Source organism: Populus euphratica, unplaced genomic scaffold, assembly GCF_000495115.2.
Source record: "Populus euphratica unplaced genomic scaffold, PopEup_1.0 scaffold587.1, whole genome shotgun sequence".
Lineage (NCBI taxonomy): Eukaryota > Viridiplantae > Streptophyta > Magnoliopsida > Malpighiales > Salicaceae > Populus > Populus euphratica.
This window is the reverse complement of record NW_011500215.1, coordinates 202963-226432: the sequence shown is the minus strand read 5'-3', so window position 1 is coordinate 226432 and position 23470 is coordinate 202963. Positions and strand designations below refer to the sequence as shown.

The following is a 23470-nucleotide window of genomic DNA, read 5'->3' as shown; positions in this document are numbered from 1 at the left end:
TTGTGACTATACAAGGTAAAGTTCTTCACTTTTTCTTTGAAGTTGTACATGGCATCCGGATTTTGTTTGGTTTTGATGGAAGTAACTTCCTTTTTCTGAAAGATTTGAAAGAGATTGTATGTGTAAGTTTTTGTTTTCATTTTCTAGCTTTATAAAAAATACTTTCTTCCTTAAAATTTATGTTCTGAATTGGTTCTTGATTAGAAATCTAGCGTCTTTTTTTTTTTTGGCCAGACTGTAGTGGAGCAAATGGCAATGACACTAAACAATGGATTCCAGATGCTAATAATTGGCTTAGGTGTATGGCGGGTGGAAGGGAAAGAAATCAGAAACCTCATTATTAATCCTATCAAGCTTGGCTACCGTCATTTTGATTGTGTTGGTACCTCTCTCCCTTACTCTTTCTTGTTTTTTATCACTTTTTTTTTCTGGGTTCATGGTTTGATCATCATTGCTTTGAAAGTATAATAGCATTTTTGGGTTCTTGATTGATGAAATCCACATGGGTTTTGCTAGTTATCAATAGAGTTCTTGTCTTTGTGGAAAATGAGGAGCCTTGCTTGATTTTATTGCTTTTTCTTAAATAACTAGCATGTTTAGAAAATTGGAGGCAATCGGTTTATTTGGTAAATTTTGCTTTGAGGAGTTTCTGTTTTGTGGTTGCAGCTGATCACAAGAGTGAAGCAATAATAGGGGAGGTGTTAGAAGCTTTCAAAACTGTGCTTGCTAAGAGGGAGGATCTTTTCATTACTACCAAGGTTTAGTTTAATCACAGATTTTAACACTCGCATGATCTCATTCTGGTTTATTATTGAGTGATTATGCATGATGGTGGTTGTTTATCTTGCTTTCCGCCTGGTTTTCAGCTATGGAATTAAGATCATGGACATGTTGTTGAGGCCTGCAAGGATAGTTTAAATAAGCTTTAGCTTGATTATATTGGTCTTTACCTTTTACACTTTGCAGTATCCACCAAGCATGCTTGTGTGTAGTTTGATAATCTGATCAGCTGGAGGTTCTTACGATGAACATAGGAAATGGCTTGCAGAGCCGACAAAGAGTTGCGATTAAACATTGTCTATTTCATTGCTTAGATGGTGCTCCTTCTGAACATGTTTTTTAAGATTTGACACATTCAATTTCTTGGGAAACATGGATAAAATAGCAACGAGGATTTCTCAGCTTGCAGTTCTAGCTATCATAGAAATGGTTTTGCTGCCTCCTCTGCATAATACATGGGGTGAGGGGGAATCAAAACAAATGGAAGATAGGACATGTAAAGTGGGATCAATTAGCAAATTATTAGATGCATGAAAGTTATTTAATCAAATGCTATGCTTGAGTAGTCATTTTAATTTATATTTTGAACTTTTTTTTATGTAAAAAACACATCAAAAAAGCTTATATATCCGGTATTTTTATATAAAAAAAATGTATATCTCACACCAGTTAAATAGCTAGTTTATATGAAAACAAGGTTTTAAAGTATTTGATGCCTCAGATTGCTTTGGTTAATGCAATTTCACTTGAGTAATAACTTGCAATGGAATCAAAAGTTTTCATTTCCCTGAAGCGAGGCCAATTTCATTTTCATTGATCTAGTAAAAAAAACAAAAAAATTAAAATTTCTCATGATTGAAAGCTTGTTCTTTCTTGTGAGTTCGATCTTCAAAAAGAATAAAGATAAAGGCTTGGGCCCATGAAATAAACTTCGTAGCTCCACCACTACTTGGGTCGCATCGCCTTTAGGTCCGGTCTTCTACCTTTCCCTCTCGAGGTTTTTTATTGTTAAATTTTTTCCTCAGAATTGGAAAAACAAACCATTATTTGTAATTCCCCACACAACCCTTTTCAAGAAAGGTTTATGATATATTTCTTGCTTTTGGATTAAAGATAAATATCCAGTAATTATTATAATTTTATAAAATTTAAATTTATTTTTTATAATTTTTTTATAATCTTATAACTGGGATGGTAAATTTAATATAATTTAATCCAATATATTATATTTTTTATTAATTGAAAAAAAGTAAATGATGATATTCTTAATGCTTTTAAATGATTTTAATATACTAAAATTAAAATTAAAATTAATATATATATATATATATATAATTTAATATATTTTCAAAAATATTCTCTACTAGGATTTCAAAAATCCTCCACGTTGAAGTAGGAGTGTATTATATTTTTTATTAATTGAAAAAGCATTCAATTGATAATATTCTTAATGCGTTTAAATGATTTCAATATACTAATATCAAAATTAAAATTAATATATATATAAAAAATTAATATATTTTCAAATAAAAAACTATTTTAAAAAATATTCTCCACAAAATTTCAAAGATTCTCCACGTTGAAGTAGGAGCAATGTCAACATAGCTGTCTGGTGGGGATAGCAACCCCGCATCTCCACTTCATCTTTCTTTCTTTTATTCTCTGTATAATTATTGTATATATACACAAGCTGAGTCAGTACATGCCTGCAGACTCTACTCTGATGTACTATTATTTGTTTACTGTACAATATTATATACGTATAAAAACTTATTTTGTTGTATAAAATATAAATTCCATCGTAGCTGGTCTTCGTTCTAAGCTAACCGAGGCATTTATTATATTGTTGATTTATTTATGAGAAAACCCAAATCTAGCCCCTAAGGTATGATCCAATTATCTATCGAGTCTCAAACTTTTTTATTTTACTAATTTCATCCCAAACACAATCAACATTACTACATTAGCCCCGCCCTCATCGTCCCATTGTCAATGTCATAAGATTTACATGTGATCATTGAATGCTTCCATACAAAGCACTGAAAGAAACATAACATCAAAGTATATTGTTTTTATTTTTTTATTTTATTGTTGGTTTTAAGTATTAACTGCTATTTAAGATGTTTATTTTATTTTATTTTATAAAGTATATTATTTTTTTTTATTTTATTGATGATTTTTAATATTAACTGCTATTTAAAATGCTTCTTTTATTTTTTTTAATGCATGCAAAATTAGATCGGGATTGATGCAAGTAAAAGCTAAAAAACAATACCAAATAAAAAATATATAACTTTTAATAAGCAAAAAATAATGTAGATATAAACTCTAAATTTATATGGTTATTCTCTTTAAAATAATAATAATAAAGTTTGTTCTCTTAGAAGGTTTATAAAGTTTTTAACAGGCCATAGTTTCTATCTTAATTAAAAAATAAAAATTTAAAATTTAAAATAATAAGGAAATACCAATAGAATCTAAAACAAACTCTGAAAAAATAAATTGAAAGATCTAATGATAACAATAACAACTCTATAGCTATTCTAAAAAAGATAATATTTGAATTTTTTTATAAAATTTTAATTATGATTCAACAATTAAATAAAAAATTAAAATTTTTAAGTTATTATTATAATCTGGTGGAACCAAATTTCTTAAACGTAGATTTATCATACTAAATTATAAATATACTTATTAGATTATCTATATATTTTATATAGAGTTAATTTTCATTTAATTATAATAGATCTAGAAGCATCCGCTATAAAAAGCACGAATGATAATTGCAAGTCTAGTCGCCAACAATGGACGGACGGATGGATGAACAACGTTGATTATCATGTTTGAAGACAGATAAAATGAGAAGGGTTGTTTATGAATCCTCATTAATCTCGTTGTTTGTCGTGGTTGTTGTCGCATAGTACCTGTAGTGAATCTGTCGCAGACAGACAGCTGCAGGAAAGATGGGACGAGATGAGAAGGGCATCCATGTACAGGGACTAACTAGGGCATACAAGATAAATCTCTTCTTACAACTTGCAGCAGCTAGCAGACAACAATTATACTGCTTTACACCCCCACACCAAAATAAACGACAACGAAGCCCTCTGGGAATTTCTAAAAAAATTCATTTTTTATTAAAAATAAAATTTTCTATATATTCTGAATCATTGTACTAATTCTAAAAATAAAAAAATATTATTTTAATATATTTAATATTTTTAAAAACAATCGTAACTATTCTACTACAATCAATCGAAACAATATTATTTTTTTTTTATTATTATTATTATTATTATTAAATATCTCCCTCTCTCTCCCTCTCACAGTCTGTCTATTTCTTATTCATCTTCATCGTCATCTTCTTTCCTTCTTCTGTTTTTTATTTTCTTGATATTATTAATTACGTCAAGACTTTTTTCAGTAAGAATATAGGGTTTTATTTATTCATTTAATTAAATATTCTTTGTTGTATGCAATAAAGAATTATTTGTGATTTAGACTTTTTAGAGTGATGGAGTTTTGTGTTCGAGTTTGGTAGTGAGGGTGAGGGAGTAATAGAAGGAAGAAGTAATAAACCACCTCTTCCCTGGTCGCGTTGTCGGCGCGAGGTCACTTTCTGTCGGCAATGTCTGTACTGTATCCAACGATGATTCTCAACTTTATTATTTATTAATATTATTTTTAAAGGGAAAAGGTACGGCAAGCTGCTGATTGGTCTCAGATTTTTCCTTGCTTAATCAGTCGCAGTTTGTTTGTTGTAGACCACACCTTGAAGCTGTGTTCATCTTCACAACGGGGGTTGGTTTGTTTGTTTGTTTGTTTGTTTTTTTGAGAATTTGTTGCTGGGAATGTGGGGTGATTTTTTAATTTGGTGATTGTGCTATTGGAACCCTGACTCGATTTGTCACTGGCAAATGAAGCTGAGGTTTCTGGGGATTGGCTGCATAATTTATCTGTGAATACAGGTTTGGAGATTTCAGATTCCATTGATTTTCATGTCTTTCGTTCTTTTTAATCTCAAGGAGTTTCAGTTTTGACACATTTCTCGTTTCTTTTCCTAGTCTGCCAAGTAGCATTTGTCGGTTCTCAATGAATTTGATAGTGTGTTTAATTTAATTAGTTAGGGTTTAACCATATGATTAGAATACTGGAGATTTCCTCTCGAAGGTTACTATTTTTCATTAATGCATTTGTCTTTGCTTCCTTTACCTATTGGGATTCAACTTTTCGCGCAGCTCACTTATTTTAAACAGAAATTGTCTTTATGGTTGACTTGAAAGAAGATCTTTTTCAGGGACTAGATGACTGTTTGACTAAACAAAATATCAATTCCTGCACCAATGTCGTTGCGTTATGTGTTTCTGTCATCCATGGTTATATGGATTATTGAATGCTGCTTGTTTATGAGGTGGCATTTTCTTTTCTTCATTATTGCTTATCGGCCTTTCCTTTTCCAGGTTCCATGTATATTGTCTCATATTCGACTAAAACGTTACAGCATAGCTGAAGCGGTTCCCATACCAGATGTCAAGGACTCTTGCAGCCATATTGGGAGGTGCTGCAGGAGTCATGGCATTGGTGGGGGCAGTTATTTTTCTTCTATGGTGCCTTTATCACAAAAAGAGTGTGTCAAGAACTTCAGAGACAGGATCTTCTGAAACATCTGTTCAAGGTAATAGTTGCATCGTACATCATTCAATAGAGGTTCAAAAGCAAGTGATTAAATGTTAAATGTGGCTGTTCTTTCGATTACCTGCTGTAGGAAGGCATGCGGGGATTGAGTTGTCATTACAAGAAGCAAGGCGTTTTGAGATGGAAGAATTGTCTCTGGCCACGAAAGGTTTTAGCGAGAAAAATTTGATGGGGTTTGGAAAGTTTGGGGAGGTATATAAGGGTTTGCTTAATGATGGGATGGTTGTAGCCATCAAAAAGAGACCTGGAGCTCCTAGTCCAGAATTCGTTGATGAGGTAATCATCACTTGCTGAAAAAATTGAGTTTCAGTCTTTCGGATGATAACATTCATTAATGAACGAGAACCATTTTCTTTTAAGTTTGGGTTCTCCCCATAATCACTCCATTTTTCATTCATCATTAATGCTGCAATGAACGGTGGCAGGATTGTTTTGCTAGCTTAGCACACCAAATTTTCTGAGGAATGAATCATAAATGCAAATAATTATTACAGACCTTTTTGTTCCTCATAATTTTTAAATTAATCTATGGCATGATAATTTATGTCACAGCCAGGTTTTGTGTGCCTATATATAACTCCAGGCTTAATAAAATAAAGCTTTTCTTCTCCAAATTATATGGATCTATCCTTTTCTGGGAAACTCAGCTTCAATTGTGTAGTATCTTAGTCCGTTTGTTCTAGGAGCCTAAAACTAGCATATGAATTTCATCTATGCTGTGCTTGATTACTGTTCTTGTATCTCTATTATGTTATCTCTATTGTCACATTGTCCAAGTTTTGGTCTAACAAGACTGGCTTCTCGAAAATCAGGTGCGCTACCTTTCACCTATTCAGCATCGGAATCTTGTGACTCTTTTGGGCTACTGCCAGGAAAATGACCTACAGTTTCTTGTATATGAGTATATCCCTAGTGGGAGCGTTTCCAATCACTTGTATGGTAACTCTCTATCCAGTCACCGCTTTTGCTTGTTTGATCTGTGTTGTATGGAATTTACTGAGCTATTGTGTCTTCTATATTGTTCTTTTCCATTTAAGCATCTATGGGACATATAGCTAGAAATTATTTCACCTGGATTTTCTTCCATGCATTATCATGAGATGTGCGATACTGCCACTTCAAACTGTGATCCATATATACAAACCCTGTATCCATAATAGTTGATTCTCATTTATAATAAAGTCCTGATATTGTTTGCAGGACCTGGTCAAACTTTGGATGGGAAGCTTGAATTCAAGCATAGGCTTTCAATCGCTCTAGGGGCTGCTAAAGGTGATCCTTATGCAAAATCAGTCAGCATTTTGGCTTTCCTGGTATCAGTTTTTCTTTCCTTTAGATATAATGCCAAGTTCAGTGCAGAAAAATAGAGAGAGGGGAGGGGGGAGAAAAGAAAAGAAATATTAATATTGGTTTCACAAAATACTTTAGAGTTTGGTAAGACTTCATATTGATAAAAGGTTCTTCTTTGTGTGTATGAATGGTCTCAAAGTGCATGTGCCACCTCATTCATCTCATCCCATGCTACAGGTTTGGCTCATCTTCACTCCCTATCTCCCCGTTTGGTGCACAAAAATTTCAAAACAGCCAACGTTCTCGTGGATGAAAATTTCATTGCTAAAGTTGCAGATGCAGGACTTCGTAATTTCCTGGGAAAAGTTGATATTGCAGGCCCATCTACACAAGTGACATCAGATGAGATATTTCTTGCCCCAGAGTACTACTCCATAACTCTCCGTGTTCTATACAGCTTTTAACACTTTATAGCTTGTCAATTATTCATATGACATTTACAAATGCAGGGTGAGAGAGTTCAGGCGATTTTCTGAAAAAAGTGACGTGTTCAGTTTTGGTGTATTCCTTCTAGAGTTGCTAAGCGGCAAGGAGGCAGCAGAACCATCTCCAGGGACAAGCCAAAATCTGGTTGAATGGGTAAGTTACCAGTCTTAATCACTGTAGATTATGCTGTGATGTGTCTGTTTTAAAGTAATTCACTTGCTTCATTTGTCAGTCATATTAGCGATTGTCTGCGTGGATGGGCAGGATTGAGATAAAGATTGTTTTTACTGCTATCTTGCCATCACAAAATATAATTGCCACAGATTTCATCATCTCTGCTCGTGTGCTTTACTGAAACATGCAAGTGCCCGTGTTAATTTCTAAATATTCCCGTAATTAAAAAAATGAATAAAACTCGCACCATGTGAGGTAGTAAACTGCCACTAGTCTGGAAGTAAAATTAATTTGGTATCTTTTCCTTTAGGTCCAAAATACTCAGGACTACGCCAACTTTGCCAGCATTGTCGACCAAAGATTGGGGAGTAGCTTCACTGCTGAAGGCATGGAAGAGTTTATACAGTTGATGCTCCGATGTGTGGAACCTTCAAGTGAGAGACGACCAGCCATGAATTATGTGGTAATGGAACTTGATCGTATAATTGAGAAAGAGATGAACTTGACGACAGTCATGGGGGAAGGAACCCCAACGGTGACTCTTGGAAGCCACTTATTCAGATCAGCCAAATAAAACAAATTTGTTTTCCTTAAAAAATTGTTGAGAGTGATTTTTGTGATACTTCAATTGTTTACTTCAAGTGTTTATTCCCCTTTTTTGAGAGCTCAGTGGAGATGGTCAGCTGTTTGTAAGTGTATAAAAGAACAGCTGTGTTATTATTGTTGTTATTTTTTAAATTTATTTTATATCATAAATGTATTGATAATCTTGCTGTAAACCATTACCTTTCGTATATAAGGGGTTCTGTTCTGTTATTGTGGTGGAAGAATTCTCCCCGCGGAGGGGAAAAGGCAACGGTTATAAATCTTGTCTGGCTCGGTGTTAGCTTTTAACTATATATCATAATAAAAAAATAAAGGCTCCCTTCAGCTTTTTCAGGGAGGGCTTTCTGTATAAGCAGCTAATCCACCGGAGAAAAGACGTTCTCTGGCAGGTCTCAAGCAGTGCGAACATCGACAGCATTGCTCTCACTAGCAAGGGACCATGAAGGAACGAAATTGAAAGCTTTGGTTATATATATATAAAAATTAATTTTTTTGTTATTAAAAATAAAACTAAATATAAATATTTTGATTTTAAATTTGATATTTTTAAACTAAAAAAATTATTTAGATTATTAAAAAAATTACATTTCATATGACTCGACAAGACAATATACTAGCAAAAAATGACAAGCCCGACCAAGTTGTGTACGAATTTAAACCTAAAATCTACCTTTCCTAGAATCTTTTTTTTAAAAAATATTTTTGAATTTAATTTTAACTGTTTACCTTTCTATTACGAGCTTGTTTACTTTTCCTAGAACTTTTTTCTTTTAAAAGCATTTTTGAACTTAATTTTAACTTTTTACCTTTTTATCATGAGTTTGTTTTGTATTATGATAATAATTGTTTTTTAAAATATTTTTTTATTTTGAAATGTGTTGAAATAATATTTTTTTATGTTTTAAAATTTATTTTAGTATCAATATATTAAAATAAAATGATATGAAAACACAAAAAAATTAATTTAAAGCAAAAACAAATAAGTTCTGTATAAACAATAAGGAAAGCTTTTTTTTTTTTCTTTCTTATGTGAGATATAGAGTGTTAAAAGATTTTTTTTTTCAACACATTCCAATCAAGGATTATTTTATATTAATTTCTTTTATTTACAATTTTTTTTAATTATGTTAATATTTTATGGTAAAATAAAAAACCTGTGTTAGAAAATAAATTAAAAAAATTAACCCTAAAAGTAGGTGAACTTCATTTTTAATTTTGCTTTAAATATGCCGATTAATCATGTTTCAAAACAAAATTTTTAATAGATAAAAATAAAAAACTCTCGTATTACTAAATAAAAACTTTTAAAAATTGTTCTTTTCAAACATAAACCTAGAAAAATCTAACAATGATAAATAGAAAAAAAATATAATTTTTAAACTGAAAACAAAAGAGTAAAAATAATTAAGGAAATATTTATTTCCTAAAAAGCTCTTGCATCCAATCTTCCTGTGTTGGAAGGAACTGTTCATCATGTTCATAGCCAAAACCTCCCAAATCAGATACCGTTTGAGCATAACCTCCTCAATAAAAAAACCAGTAATCTTTTTGTGCATGAGTAACCCTATAACTGGTCCCTGACACTTTTGAGCAAGGTGCCTATAATGAGTTCCACCCAAAACAACAATTAATCACTAGAAATTAATGATTTTCGATACCAATTGATGTAGTAAGGAATGTTTTGTTGTATATCAAAATCGTTGAAAACACAACACATAACTATGAAAAGACTTAAAAAAAAAAAAAATTATTCATCAAGTCTCATATGTTAAAATGCTATTACATCAATCAATTTATATAGTAAAACTATAAAATTCTTACAATGTTGAACATATAAATAAATAAATAAAATTATCCTCTTTAAAAAAAACTAATAAAACTTAATATTAAAATAAAAATAAGTTTTTTAAACTAATAAATAAATAAAATAAAATAATTAAAGAAAGTTTTTATTTTTTTTATAAAGCTCCTACATCAAGATTATTAAGGATGTTTGAAAGTGTGGTGATGATTACTTTTTAACTTAAAAAATTTAAATAATATTTTTTTTATTTTTAAAATTTATTTTTCATATTAAAATATTAAAATAATAAAAAATATTTAAAAAATAATTTAAATTTTAATAAAAAATAGATTAAAATCTACTTCTAGTACTCTGAATATATGGTCAACAAGTGATAACTTTAGTGTGAGGTGGAATGGACTATTATCTCATGTTGACGTTACTTATAAATATTATTTAAAAGCATGTATAATTTTATGTTTTAATTTAAAAATTATTTTTTCTTTAAAAATAGTAAATTTATATTATTTTAGAATTTTAATATGCTAATATTAAAAGTAAAAAATCTAAATAATATTATATTAATATATTTTTAATTAAAAAATACTTTTAAAAAACAATCCTTAAACATATTATCAAATTCACAGCGAGTCTATCATTATAGTTGTCAAACTCAAATTTAATCCAAGATCAGATCCAATCATGTGTTTCGGTTACTTTAAAATAAAAACCTAAAATGTCAATTTTTTTAATCTATTAAGAAGTTCAATTAAAAAGTCAATCCAGCGCTCCTGCTCTCCAAATTTAAAAGACAGCCAAGCTAGCCACGCGGGGAGCAACCTTCAGGGAGTGCATGTTCCGTCATTTAAAAGTGTTTTTCAACCGTTTTTTTTTTGTTTTATAAATAATATAAATTAGTATTTTTTTAAATATTTCTTAATAATTTTAATATATTAATATAAAAAATATTATTTTAATATATCTTTAATTAAAAAATATTTGTTAATTTTACAAATCGAGAATTGGATTGGATAGTAACCGTCGTGACGGTATTATGTGAGCAAAACCAATGTACCAAACCAAATAAATAATAATAAAAAAATGTTATTCATGAGATCAGATCGATAATAGCACATTTGTTTTTGCTGTGAAAATAATGTTTGTTTAAAATTTAATTTTTTAATATCTTAAAATTGTTTTAATTTTAAAAAACTAAAAAAAAAAAATTATTTTAATATATGTTTGAAACCTAACATCTGTCCCACAGAGTTTATGAATAAAATAATTCCTCTCATAATAATTTTGAGATTTATTTGAATAATAATAAGAAGAACAAGTACCACCAGTTGTGTTTTCTTTCTTCATCGCTGAGCTCCACTAAAATAGAAGACCCTCACCCAGACTCACAGAGAGACAGAGAGAGAGAGAGATACGCAGAGAAAGAGAGCTCCGTGAGGTTTCCAATGGATGCAGGAGCTGGAATTCACCGTTCTTCTAATCCATCTCAAGTCAGGCCTCCCTCCTCCCTCTCTTATTCATTTTCTCTATTATTTTCTTTAATTTTGTCTACACACACGCCCACACACACACATGTATACATATGCGCGCATTTTCGGAGCTGATGAATTCGATTCTTGTTGGATTGATTTTATATGTGTTTCACAAGTTTTGATCAATCATTATCAGAAACGAAAAGAGAGCAATGGGAAGTGATTTTACAATTATATTGGAGTTTTTAGATGAATGAATTCACTGATTCTTGACTTCAATAAATCAAACAGCTTCATTCAGATTGTTTTCAGATGACTTCTTTCTTACAGTATAATATGTTGTGTTATCTGTAATAAGATAAACCAAATAATTATTTCAACTAGTTAGTTTTAGTAATTTTTTTTTAAGTTTGTGAACTTGTTGTGTGTCTTGTTGGCCGCCTGAGTAGTTTTTTTTATTCATGTTGGTGATGTTAGCTTCTTTTTTCAATATGTTTTATAACTCTTGGCCATAGCGAAAACGAATTTTTCACTGACAAAGTCAATGATTGATTTTTTTTCTTCCTGATGTGATATTTTAATCTTTGTTAATCCAAAGCATTATCTGAATGGTTGTGTTTGGATGGTTGCTGTTGTGTGCATCTGTGTTAAGTTATATGCTGAATGATAAGAACCCAAGTGATAGAGGTCGAGTTCTTCATAGCATCATGGTCATCAATAAACATTTATTTTAACTTTTCATGTATAAAGAAACAATTCTTTTTTAGTCAATGATTTCGGCATAAATAGCTCAAATCAATGGCAAGTCAGCTCTGTACCAGGATCGAATAAGTTGAAAACATAGAGATTACTCACTAGAAATAAAAAAGTTTGATTCAATTTACTTTTTATTTCCTAATCGTATTGTGCTACTCATGCTTTTCACAAGTCTTGTTGCTTCTCTGTAGTTCTCAATTCAGGCTTGCTGTAATTCTTGGTGTCAGAAGTAAACTAAGCAGGAGCTTTTTTGTTTTAATGAGCTAAAATGCCAACAGTTTCCTTGAACCATGACTTTACTTGTGTGTGATTTTGCAGTTTTCATGGTTAATTCTCTCCAGGAATCTACTATTGGCATATCAAAGCTTTGGGGTAGTGTATGGAGACCTGAGTACTTCACCTCTTTACGTTTATACAAACACATTTGCTGGGAAGATGCAGAAACATCAGACAGAGGAAGTAATTTTCGGTGCATTTTCCTTGATTTTCTGGACCTTTACATTGATACCTTTGATCAAGTATATCTGTATCCTATTGAGCGCAGATGATAATGGTGAAGGTGAGACAAAACTTCTCTTTCAAATATTCTTCTCACATGATTTCTAATTCCATGCTGTCATTCTGATACAGTTTAATTTATGTCAGGTGGCACATTCGCTCTTTACTCGTTGCTTTGCAGGCATGCAAAGTTTAGCTTACTTCCCAATCAACAAGCAGCCGATGAGGAGCTCTCAGCCTACAAATATGGCCCCTCGGCACAGGCTATTGCCTCCTCTCCATTGAAGAGATTTTTGGAGAAGCACAGAAGGCTTCGGACTGCACTACTTGTTGTCGTCTTGTTTGGTGCTTGCATGGTCATAGGTGATGGTGTACTTACTCCAGCAATATCTGGTAATGCATTACTATGAGTTATCAATAATTATGTATTTCCCAAACTGCATGAGTGTCTTGTCCTTGTCAACTTTTGCGCATTGGAGGTGCTGTAAGAAATTCTTTTGCTTCCATCTTTTGCCGAGTCTTAAATTCTTCAAGGCATGTACAAGCAAGGAAGATCATTTATAGATCTCCCTATTACAATATGCTTGGTTTGTAAATTAATTTAATGAGCCAAGCCAGTTTTACAAATTAGAATAAGGAAGACCATTTATAGACCATGTCTTCAATTGATTTTATTATTCTGGCACGCATCATCTCATTAGCAACTGTCATTGATGCTGATGACAGTAGGGGTTTTTAATCCCTGCATTCTAAATAACTTATGTTTTACCTTTCCTTTTCTTTTTATGGCTTTTCAAATCTTCTGCCTGATTCACTACTTCACCCTGCAGAAATTTCTTACATAGAAATAGCAACATCAACAGTTCTTTTGCCCACCTCAATACTTCGTCCCTGGATTAAATTTATATATCGAATTTTTTTTGTGCTTGCAGTTTTGTCAGCGGTATCTGGGCTACAAGTTGCTGACAATAAACTGACTAAGGGTAATTTGGTTATTCTTACCAACCTGTCCTCACAAATTTCTATTATGATGCCTATTAATGCTTCAATATTTCTTTACACCTTACAGCTTCGTAATACTCAGTTTTGACAAAGTATGCTTGCTATTCTTGGTAGGTGAACTTGTCTTGCTTGCCTGTGTCATTTTGGTTGGCCTCTTTGCTCTGCAGCATTGCGGCACTCATAAGGTAGCCTTTATGTTTGCACCAATTGTAATCATCTGGTTGGTGTCAATTCTCTCCATTGGACTGTACAACATTATACACTGGAACCCGAAGATTGTTCATGCTTTGTCGCCTCATTACATTATAAAGTTCTTCAGCCAGACGGGTAAAGATGGTTGGATTTCACTTGGAGGGGTCCTTCTTTCCATAACTGGTATGTTGGATCAGGAAATTGATCTTGCATGATTTTTCACTTTCTTGTTGCATGTGATTGCCACTCTTCATTGGGAGTATGGTTGATTTAAAGTTGTAGTTTGGTCAGAAACTATTCAGTGCTCCGACTGCAATAACTGATTCAGTTTTGTACAGTGCGAATAGTGCACTAATTACCAACAATTTTTCTGGTTTTCACCAGGCACTGAAGCAATGTTTGCTGATCTTGGTCATTTCACTGCCTTATCTATCAGGGTGAGTGTAAACTGGAACTGTATTATTTGTCACAAAGGTACTTCTTATAATTGTATTTCCAATTGATAAATTTAATGATGCTCTTGCCCGTGCAGCTTGCTTTTGCATTGGCTATTTACCCTTGTTTGGTTGTACAATACATGGGTCAGGCTGCATTTCTATCTAAAAATCCCAACTCCATGTCAAACAGTTTCTATGACTCGATACCTGGTATTCAATGTGACTTTAAGTAACAATTGTTCGTGAATTTTCTATCCTATTGGAGTTGGTTTAATTTGTTGCCTAATTGCGTACTGCAGATCGTGTATTTTGGCCTGTATGTGTTATTGCCACCCTTGCTGCTATTGTTGGAAGTCAGGCTGTTATCACCGCCACTTTCTCTATTGTTAAGCAATGCCATGCTCTTGGGTGTTTTCCACGAGTTAAAATTGTTCACACCTCAAAACACATATATGGGCAGATCTACATCCCAGAAATAAACTGGATCCTCATGGTCCTTACTCTTGCTATAACTGTTGGATTTCAAGATACAACTTTCATTGGAAATGCTTATGGTAAGTCATTCCTCTCCCTCTGTCATGCTATGCCATTCTTTTCCTCAATTATCTGATGGTTAGGTTACAAAAGTGCATTGTTGATGCAATTGTGTCTGCTATTATAGCTATATTTTGAGCATTCAAGACAGATAAGATTTTCGGTTCAGCTGTGGAATTTCAAAAAATTTATTGCTATATGTGAACCATTTAGGAGTTCAGCTGCACAAATTAGCTAGAAGTTCTCTCTTCACTGCTTGCTGCCTCTTAATTTAGCTGCCTGGTGATTCCATTCTAAACTCTTAAGTTAATGTAAGCCAATTTTCCTGGGGTGTCATATTGGGGCCCAAAGTTTCTGCGCAAGTCTCTCTGCAGGGTTAGCAACAGAAGGATGGCTGATGTTCTCTCTGCCCTTTTCCATACTTTTATTAGGCCTATGAGTATCATTTTTTCAGGCGTACGGGCATTGTAGTTGAATATCATAGTGATTTTTTGTGTTTGTGTGTTGGTTCCCAGGACTTGCCTGCATGACAGTCATGTTTATCACAACATTTCTCATGGCACTGGTCATAATCTTCGTTTGGCAGAAGAGTGTCATTCTGGCTGCATGTTTCCTTCTATTCTTTTGGTTCATTGAGGGTGTCTACTTGTCAGCAGCCCTCATGAAAGTGCCCCAGGGAGGATGGGCTCCTCTTGTGCTGTCAGCCATTTTTATGCTTATTATGTACATTTGGCATTACGGAACTCGCAAGAAGTACAACTTTGATCTGCACAACAAAGTTTCGTTAAAATGGCTACTTGGATTGGGCCCCAGCCTTGGCATTGTCCGTGTACCAGGGATAGGTCTCATATACTCTGAGTTGGCTACTGGAGTTCCTGCAATCTTCTCTCACTTTGTAACAAATCTCCCTGCATTTCATAAGGTGTTAGTTTTTGTTTGTGTAAAATCAGTCCCCGTTCCGTATGTTTCCCCTGAAGAACGCTTCCTCATTGGCCGAGTATGCCCAAGACCATATCGCATGTATAGGTGCATTGTGAGGTATGGCTACAAGGACATCCAGCGGGATGATGGCAACTTTGAGAACAAGCTTATACAGAGCATAGCAGAGTTCATTCAGATGGATGCTGTTGAACCACAATTCTCTTCATCTGAGAGTCCATCCCTTGATGGCAGGATGGCTGTTATGAGCATCAACCCTGTCCAATCTAGCTTGAGTTTAATGGAATCAGAGCAAGAAATTCTTAGCATTGACGAGTCTATCCAAAGTAGCAGATCTTTAACCCTCCAGAGTTTACGATCAGCTTATGATGACGAGAATCCCCAGATCAGAAGGCGCCATGTGAGTTTTCAGCTACCACCAAATCCTGGGATGGATCCTTCAGTTAGGGAAGAACTGATGGATTTGATCCAGGCTAAGGAAGCGGGGGTGGCCTATATAATGGGGCATTCATACGTGAAGGCTAGGAGAACATCCTCATTCCTTAAAAAACTAGCTATTGATATTGGCTACTCATTTCTTCGGAAGAACTGCAGGGGCCCTGCCGTGGCGCTGAACATTCCTCACATCAGCCTCATTGAAGTTGGCATGATATACTATGTGTAATCATTCTGACGTTACTGTCCATTTGACCCCAGGTGGCCATATTTGAACGGCTGGGGTTATGTATGGGTGAGGTTATTTTATGGCAGGTTTTCCATGAAACAGCTTTCCCTCTTTGTACAGATAAACCTACTGCAGGCTCTTCATCTGATAAATTACTAGGGCTTTTCTATGAGCAAGAAATAATGTGCAAGGCATTGAGGAATATATTGCTTTAAATCTTATTAATAGAGAACATTCTCGTGCAAGAGGGGAGAATTGATTGCGTTCGTGCCAAGGGTCTGTGGGTATTATAGCCGGACAGAAACTACGTAACCTCATCTCCAGTCATTTAATTGAGAAGGATCCATTTGAGAAAAAGGTGGATAGATGCTGGGCCCATTTCATAATATCGGTACTTAAGGGACTCAATAGAGAAACCTCCTTTTTTCTTTTCCTTTTCCCTCTCAAAAATACTCTTTTCCTTTCCTAATTTTCCCATTTCATCCGCGCCCTCCTTTATTTTTATATTATTTTAATTCTATAATTGATGAAATGATAAATGTTGTTATTTTTTAAAGTAGTTTTTATTTTAAAATATATTAAAATAACAATTCTTTTTATTTTTTAAAATTTATTTTTAATAGCAACTATATAAAAACATAAAAAAATAATTTGATTTTTTTTTTTAAATACTTAGGAAATGCTCGGGACTAAGTGATGATTAATTCTAATGGATTAAAAATTGACACGTCACATTAGTTAATATCTATGGCTAGAAACTTGAACATCACCCAAATTTGGACAAACAAAAATCGAACATAAGAAGAAGAGGACAAAAACATTTCTGACGTTGTCTTCAGTTAAACCTCTCCAAAACCTCTCAGGTCATTATTAGCTATCTTCTTGTTGTAAAAATAATAATAATAATAATTAAAAAGTCCCATTTCCATTTATGAACCTCCTCCTCCTCCTCCTCCGCCCCCTTCCTCTTATCCTCGACCAATGACTTCTCTTGACATATCCACACCTCTTATCTTCAAACTCAACTCCTCCACTAAGCTACGGAGACTTTTCTCTGTGAAATTACCTTATCGCCACAACCACAAACAATCATTTTCCCTCACCAATGCCGTCCACACCCAAACAGCAGTTCCCTTTTCCAGCCGTACAGCCACCCCGAAGTACAAGATTGAGACGGAGCAGGACCCCATCTCCATCCTCAACGAGAGAATTCGCCGGCAACACCATGGAAAGAGAGAGGGCTCAAAGCCCATAATGGATTCTGAAGAGGCTGATAAGTACATACAGATGGTGAAAGAGCAGCAGCAGAGAGGATTGCAGAAGTTGAAAGGCGATAGGGTGGCAAAAGAAGGGGATGTTTTTAGTTACAAGGTGGATCCTTATACACTTCGTTCCGGGGATTATGTTGTGCATAAGAAGGTGGGGATTGGGAGGTTTTTTGGCATTAAGTTTGATGTGCCAAAGGGTTCTTCAGAGGCTATTGAATATGTGTTCATTGAATATGCTGATGGGATGGCTAAGCTTCCTGTTAAGCAGGCTTCTCGTATGCTTTATCGATATAATCTGTAGGTTTTTCCTTCCCCTCCTTTTTGAACTGATTTTACACGTGCAGCTTCTTATTTGTTTTAATGCTTGATGAATTTTATAGGTTGCTTGTTTTATCCAATCTGGTTGGATTTTTTAAATTGTTATTTAATTTCATTGATATATTCAGTTGCTAAAGCAGTTAGTATGAATTCCTTACTTCACATGCAAAGGCCTTGTCATAATTTTTTGTCCTTGTCCTTCCAGCCCGAACGAAACGAAAAGGCCTCGGACATTGAGCAAATTGAGCGATACTGGTGCATGGGAAAGGAGAAAGACAAAGGGAAAGGTTGCAATACAGAAAATGGTGGTTGACTTAATGGAGCTGTATTTACATAGACTAAAACAAAGAAGACCTCCCTACCCAAAGACTCCTTTCATGGCTGAATTTGCGGCTCAATTTCCTTATGAGCCCACACCAGACCAGAAGCTGGTAGCTATACAATCTTGCAAAAATTTACTTAACTGCATTTTTAAAATTTGTAAGCGAGGTTTCTTAGTTATCCTCATTCATGTTAGTGAAATTTTTATATTCTTAGATAGCATAAGACAATCCTATTCAGTTTTTAATCATTGTTGAGATTATGTTTGCATTTACATCTATTTTTCATTTGTTTGGAGAGGATAGGAAGCCTTAGCTGTTGCTTCCACAGAGTTCAACACCTTCCTTTCCCTTTTCTCAGATTCAACATTCATTATCTCATAACAGATGGCACAACAAACTTCACTCGTTTATCTAAACAAGTGTTATCCTTTTCTGTTTCCTTTCCTTTTCCTGTGCTCACAAGTTGGATTCTCATTCCAGGCTTTTATTGACGTTGAGAGGGATTTGAACCAGAGAGAAACTCCAATGGACCGATTAATCTGTGGAGATGTTGGGTTTGGTAAAACAGAAGTTGCTTTACGTGCTATCTTTTGCATTGTTTTAGCAGGAAAGCAAGCTATGGTTTTAGCACCAACAATTGTTCTGGCCAAACAACATTTTGATGTTATTTCAGAACGCTTTTCCAAGTATCCTCATATCAAGGTTGCACTTCTGAGTCGGTTTCAGGTACATAATCTATCCTTTTTATTCAATTCAGTGTATCTCAGGAGTCGGCTCATATTCATATTTGTGTTTATATCTTGCACACAAAGAGTTAGCATGAAGAAAAATCTAGACAAGATTTCTCTTGAAATAGTGTTTGTTGGTTCATTATGAAGCTCTAACAACCATTTCTGAAGTCAGGCATGCAGTTCATTGTCAGTTATATGCTCTTTTAATTAACAATTACTACTTTGGTTTTAAGAATGTCAGACCTGTGACTGCATGCAGAGTAAAGCAGAGAAAGAGATGTATTTGAACATGATTGAACATGGTCATTTGGACATTATCGTGGGCACTCATTCACTTCTTGGAAATCGTGTTGTGTATAACAACCTAGGCCTTCTTGTAGTGGATGAAGAACAGGTTTGCCTCCTTAGCATATTTCTGTTATGTGCAATGATCTTTGCCTTGTTGATCTACATTACTACATCCTTTGAAAAAAATAATAAGAGAAAAGGTAAAGGTTACTTTTCCATCCATGATGATTTTTCTATTTGGAAGGAAAGCAAAATTTTTTGGCTGTGTGGCTGTCTTGGCCATCTAAGCACTTTAAAATAATCAAAGAAATTTCTTTCCATTTAGCTCCTTATATATGTTTTACACACATACAGAAACTTGAAATTGGTCATATGGATGTGTCAAAATGTGATGTATGCGAGAGTAGGTTCAAATTGCATCAAGTTTAAAACATAACTACCATACCAACTGTTGTATTTGATCTCTTATCTAATATAAATCATGCATTGTCAATTTTCATGCTTTTGGGTGTCAATAGACTTTCAGGCTTTATATCTCTTTAAATTTAATGTTTTACTTTATATGACTCCCACTTAAAGTTATACGTTAATAAGGTGTCATTGGATGTCAGGTTATAAAACACTTTAAATTGAATGTTCTATTTTGTCAAACTAATTGACGAAGTTGTATGCTTAAACGTGGCATCCAGGATCCATTGCTTATGCATGCAGGCAAGAATTTGTATGCCTATGCTTTTGGACATTACATTTGCATATAATTCCCAACATAAAACAAAATTCCATGCCATCTCCTTAAAAAAGGAGGGCTGAGGGAATGAACTTATTTTAATAGCTAGTTTCCTAAACTCTTCCCATTATTTGCAAATTGTATTGAAATAGTTTGTGTTGTGATCTGCATGTGCAATTTTCTTTGCTTTCCAGAGATTTGGTGTCAAACAGAAGGAGAAGATTGCTTCATTCAAAACTTCAGTCGATGTTCTTACTCTCTCTGCAACACCTATACCTCGAACACTTTATTTAGCATTGACTGGATTTCGGGATGCAAGGTAATATACCTGAGGCAAATATGTATTAGATGAAGAAAAGTTTGCTACCAGAGTAGATCCTGGATCCAGACATCTAGTTTAGTTTAGCCAAGCACTGTTGAGTTTCTAAATGGCCATTTGCTGAAGCATGTAAAGTGAAAATTCAAAGTCAGTGCTAGATAATCATTTCCCCTCAATTTGAAATGTATCATCATGGATTATCGTGCAATACTGACTTTGGACCTTTACTAAAGTAGGATTTGAGGATCTTGGTTTGTACAATTAAAATTCAGAAGCGTGGATCATCTAAAGTCCGCTATTGTATGGTACACACACATATTTAGTCATTTTAATCAATTTCTTGATTTCACGTTGCCCTTGTAGATTGGAATCATACAATGTTGATATAGGATCCTTGTAGACGGCTTCTAAAGTCTGCTATTGTATGGTACACATACATGTTTAGTCATTTTAATTAATTTCTTGATTTCACGTTGCCCTTGTAGATTGGAATCATACAATTTTGATATAGGATCCTTGTAGATGACGTAGGATCAAGGATTTGTTAAGTTGATTATGTTATAAAAGGCTATTACTATATACTATATGTTTTGTCAGATATCTTTTGTAGAAATATTTCTGTACATATCTATTATAGAAATGAATCCATACTCCATGATGCAACCTAAATAATGATCTGAAGATATTAAAAATTATCAAACTGTTTGAAGACATGAACCATATCTCCCTTGAACATTTTTTGAAATTACTGATTTGCTGGTCTATAATCTGGTAACCTTAAAGATGCACTTACATTTTTCAGTTTAATTTCAACTCCACCTCCAGAAAGAGTTCCTATAAAGACCCATCTGTCGGCATACAATAAAGATAAGCTAATATCAGCAATCAAATATGAGCTGGACCGTGGTGGTCAAGTATTTTATGTCCTGCCTCGTATTAAAGGTATTGAATATGCCTTTCTATTTTTTTTAAGTGCAATATGTGTGCAAAAACTTTTCAATCATGTTGTACACTAAATAGGATTAGAGTGTTAAACATGCATAGCATACACTACTGGCACTGCTGATAATCATATATAATTGCCTGTTTGGTACATAGTAAAAAATCTTCATTTACTGTTATCAACAGGAATTAAGAGCCAAAATTAAATATGAAGAAGTTTGGTAGTTGGCATTTTCTGTGTTTTGTTTTCCTGATAGACTTCAGAACTTGTTTGCTTTTCTCAATTTGGTGATATGGATCTATGCTTCATTTTTGCCTAACAGGGCTGGAAGAAGTGAAGGATTTCCTTGAGCAATCATTTCCAAATGTAGAAATAGCCGTTGCCCATGGGCAGGTATTTCTTTTATCTGAAAAATGTTAAATGTTTCACAGGAAATTATCTTTGTGCGCGTATAAGATAGTAGCCCAGACCACCCAAAGGTCCACTTTTAAATGTGTGTTACCATATCAAGGTTTGATTTGAAGGGTGTTGTTATTCTAAATTATGCAAATTGAACATTAACATCCTCATGGATTTTTGTCTTCCTTGAAGTTGCTTTCTTTTAGTTTTATTTGTTCCATGTTTTAATGTTTTTTATATTTTCCCTTTTATTCTCATGTTTGTAATATGAAAAACTAGCTTTGTGACTCAGAGGAATCTACCTTGGTATTTCATAAGGTAACAAGACAAAGCATCAAACCATCTTTTGCCCAAATGTAAACACCTGATTTTTGCCTTTGGGGAGTTAATTTTACATTCTTTAAGTTAATGTTGATTAATTTGCTAGAACCAAAATTTCAAGGACTTAATTGTGGTTTGTTTTGGGGTTAAATTGCAAATATTGGAAAGGAGGCCATGTGGCATGCAAGGATCGAATATTGGAAAAAGAGCTGAAAAGTCAAGAAAACTAGTTCATACTAGAATGTCGTAGCTCATGTGAATTGATTGATGGATATGGATATATGAACATGAATTGATTGCTAATAGTAGTTATGAATATATGAGGATGGAATGGGCCAACCGCCAAGTCCCATAGTGAGACCTGATGCACGCTTGAGGGTGCTGCTCATTTGCTTTGTAAATAACAGGTGCACAGCTTACCATGGTCCTTTCATGAAATAAAGCGGCTTACCCTGGAAAGTCATGTCTTGATTAAAACTCAGAGTGTATACTAATGTAGTTTTAGTTCCTCCCATTATGTAAATTTTGCTTTTGGTTTCCCACACATTCTGTGATGTTCTTTTCTTGCTGCGTGTGTTTAGCAATATTCAAAGCAGCTTGAGGACACCATGGAGCAATTTGCACAAGGTGAAATTAAGATTCTTATATGCACAAATATAGTAGAAAGTGGGCTTGATATTCAAAACGCAAATACCATCATAATTCAAGATGTTCAGCTATTTGGCCTGGCTCAATTGTATCAGGTTCTACCCTCTCCACTTTCTCCTGTAAATATGTTGTTTAAATATTTCTACAAAATAGTCGAAAGTTCTCCATTTCTAGAAAATTCTTCTAAAAAGAATGAGATCCCAAGCATTTTTTTTTTTTTTTAACTTAGATTGCATCTCCAGTACCCAAGCTAATAACCCATTCTTATATGTTTTGCTTCTTGCTGTTTTTCTTACCTTTCAAAGATTAACATCAGATATACTCTAAAAAAGCCTCCTGTCTCCTACCAGAAGAAGAAAAATCGGGTTTCCCCCTCTCCCCCATGACCTCCTAAACATGCATTTATCATTGGATCTCTCTAATGCAGAAGCTTTTGTAGAATTAAGTTACTTTCTTCATCCCTTGAGCTATTTTATGAATTAGGTAAACCCAGGAAGCATCCTCAATGATTTTTCATTTAGTAACAAAGAAACTGGAATGCATCCAGAATCCTTTATCTTGTTTTTGTTGTTGTTAGAAAATATTTTACCTACTTTTCAATCTTTAATGGTATTGCAATAGTTGCGTGGAAGAGTGGGCAGGGCAGATAAGGAAGCTCATGCGCATTTATTTTACCCTGACAAGTCAATGTTAACTGATCAGGCGCTGGTATGTTCTGCAATACAGCCTTTTCTTTTTATTAGTGCACCTGGTTGATTGTCATACACCTACTAGATTTTTATGTAACTTTTGCAATTGTTTGACTTTTCAGGAGAGGCTAGCAGCTCTAGAAGAATGCCGCGAACTTGGCCAAGGCTTC

The 23470-nt window shown here is 33.9% G+C and overlaps 3 protein-coding genes across 5 annotated transcripts in view; all 3 read left to right on the top strand.

Moving 5' to 3' along the window:
• The first annotated feature begins 4045 nt into the window (after positions 1–4045).
• LOC105112217 (proline-rich receptor-like protein kinase PERK8) lies at positions 4046–8241 on the top strand. 2 transcript variants are annotated; one of them, XM_011007832.1, is made up of 9 exons: positions 4046–4581; positions 4704–4748; positions 5241–5455; positions 5546–5751; positions 6288–6414; positions 6676–6747; positions 7003–7189; positions 7275–7404; positions 7736–8241. In XM_011007832.1, exons 3-9 carry the CDS (start codon positions 5308–5310, stop codon positions 7997–7999), a joined length of 1134 nt encoding a protein of 377 aa, XP_011006134.1. In that variant the 5' UTR covers positions 4046–4581; positions 4704–4748; positions 5241–5307; the 3' UTR covers positions 8000–8241. The 2 variants fall into 2 exon arrangements, with proteins under 2 accessions (XP_011006134.1, XP_011006133.1); XM_011007831.1 differs by having other exon boundaries at positions 4046–4748.
• A 2993-nt stretch (positions 8242–11234) lies between these two features.
• On the top strand, positions 11235–16571 carry LOC105112216 (potassium transporter 4-like). The gene is made up of 9 exons (XM_011007830.1): positions 11235–11322; positions 12379–12619; positions 12706–12951; positions 13491–13541; positions 13675–13935; positions 14137–14189; positions 14285–14399; positions 14489–14743; positions 15239–16571. The coding sequence occupies exons 1-9, from the start codon at positions 11278–11280 to the stop codon at positions 16324–16326; spliced, it is 2355 nt and encodes a 784-aa protein (XP_011006132.1). The 5' UTR covers positions 11235–11277; the 3' UTR covers positions 16327–16571.
• A 560-nt stretch (positions 16572–17131) lies between these two features.
• LOC105112215 (DEAD/DEAH box helicase) overlaps positions 17132–23470 on the top strand; it is a 9652-nt gene continuing 3313 nt past the window's right edge. For both annotated transcript variants that reach the window (XR_839714.1, XM_011007829.1), the window contains exons 1-10: positions 17132–17891; positions 18118–18343; positions 18716–18961; positions 19226–19360; positions 20176–20300; positions 21103–21242; positions 21566–21636; positions 22545–22706; positions 23233–23319; positions 23423–23465. Coding sequence is in view for 1 of the 2 variants with exons in the window: in XM_011007829.1 (XP_011006131.1) it covers positions 17308–17891; positions 18118–18343; positions 18716–18961; positions 19226–19360; positions 20176–20300; positions 21103–21242; positions 21566–21636; positions 22545–22706; positions 23233–23319; positions 23423–23465 (1819 nt within the window). In the remaining variant the exon portion in view is untranslated. The remainder of the gene's footprint in view (positions 17892–18117; positions 18344–18715; positions 18962–19225; positions 19361–20175; positions 20301–21102; positions 21243–21565; positions 21637–22544; positions 22707–23232; positions 23320–23422; positions 23466–23470) is intronic.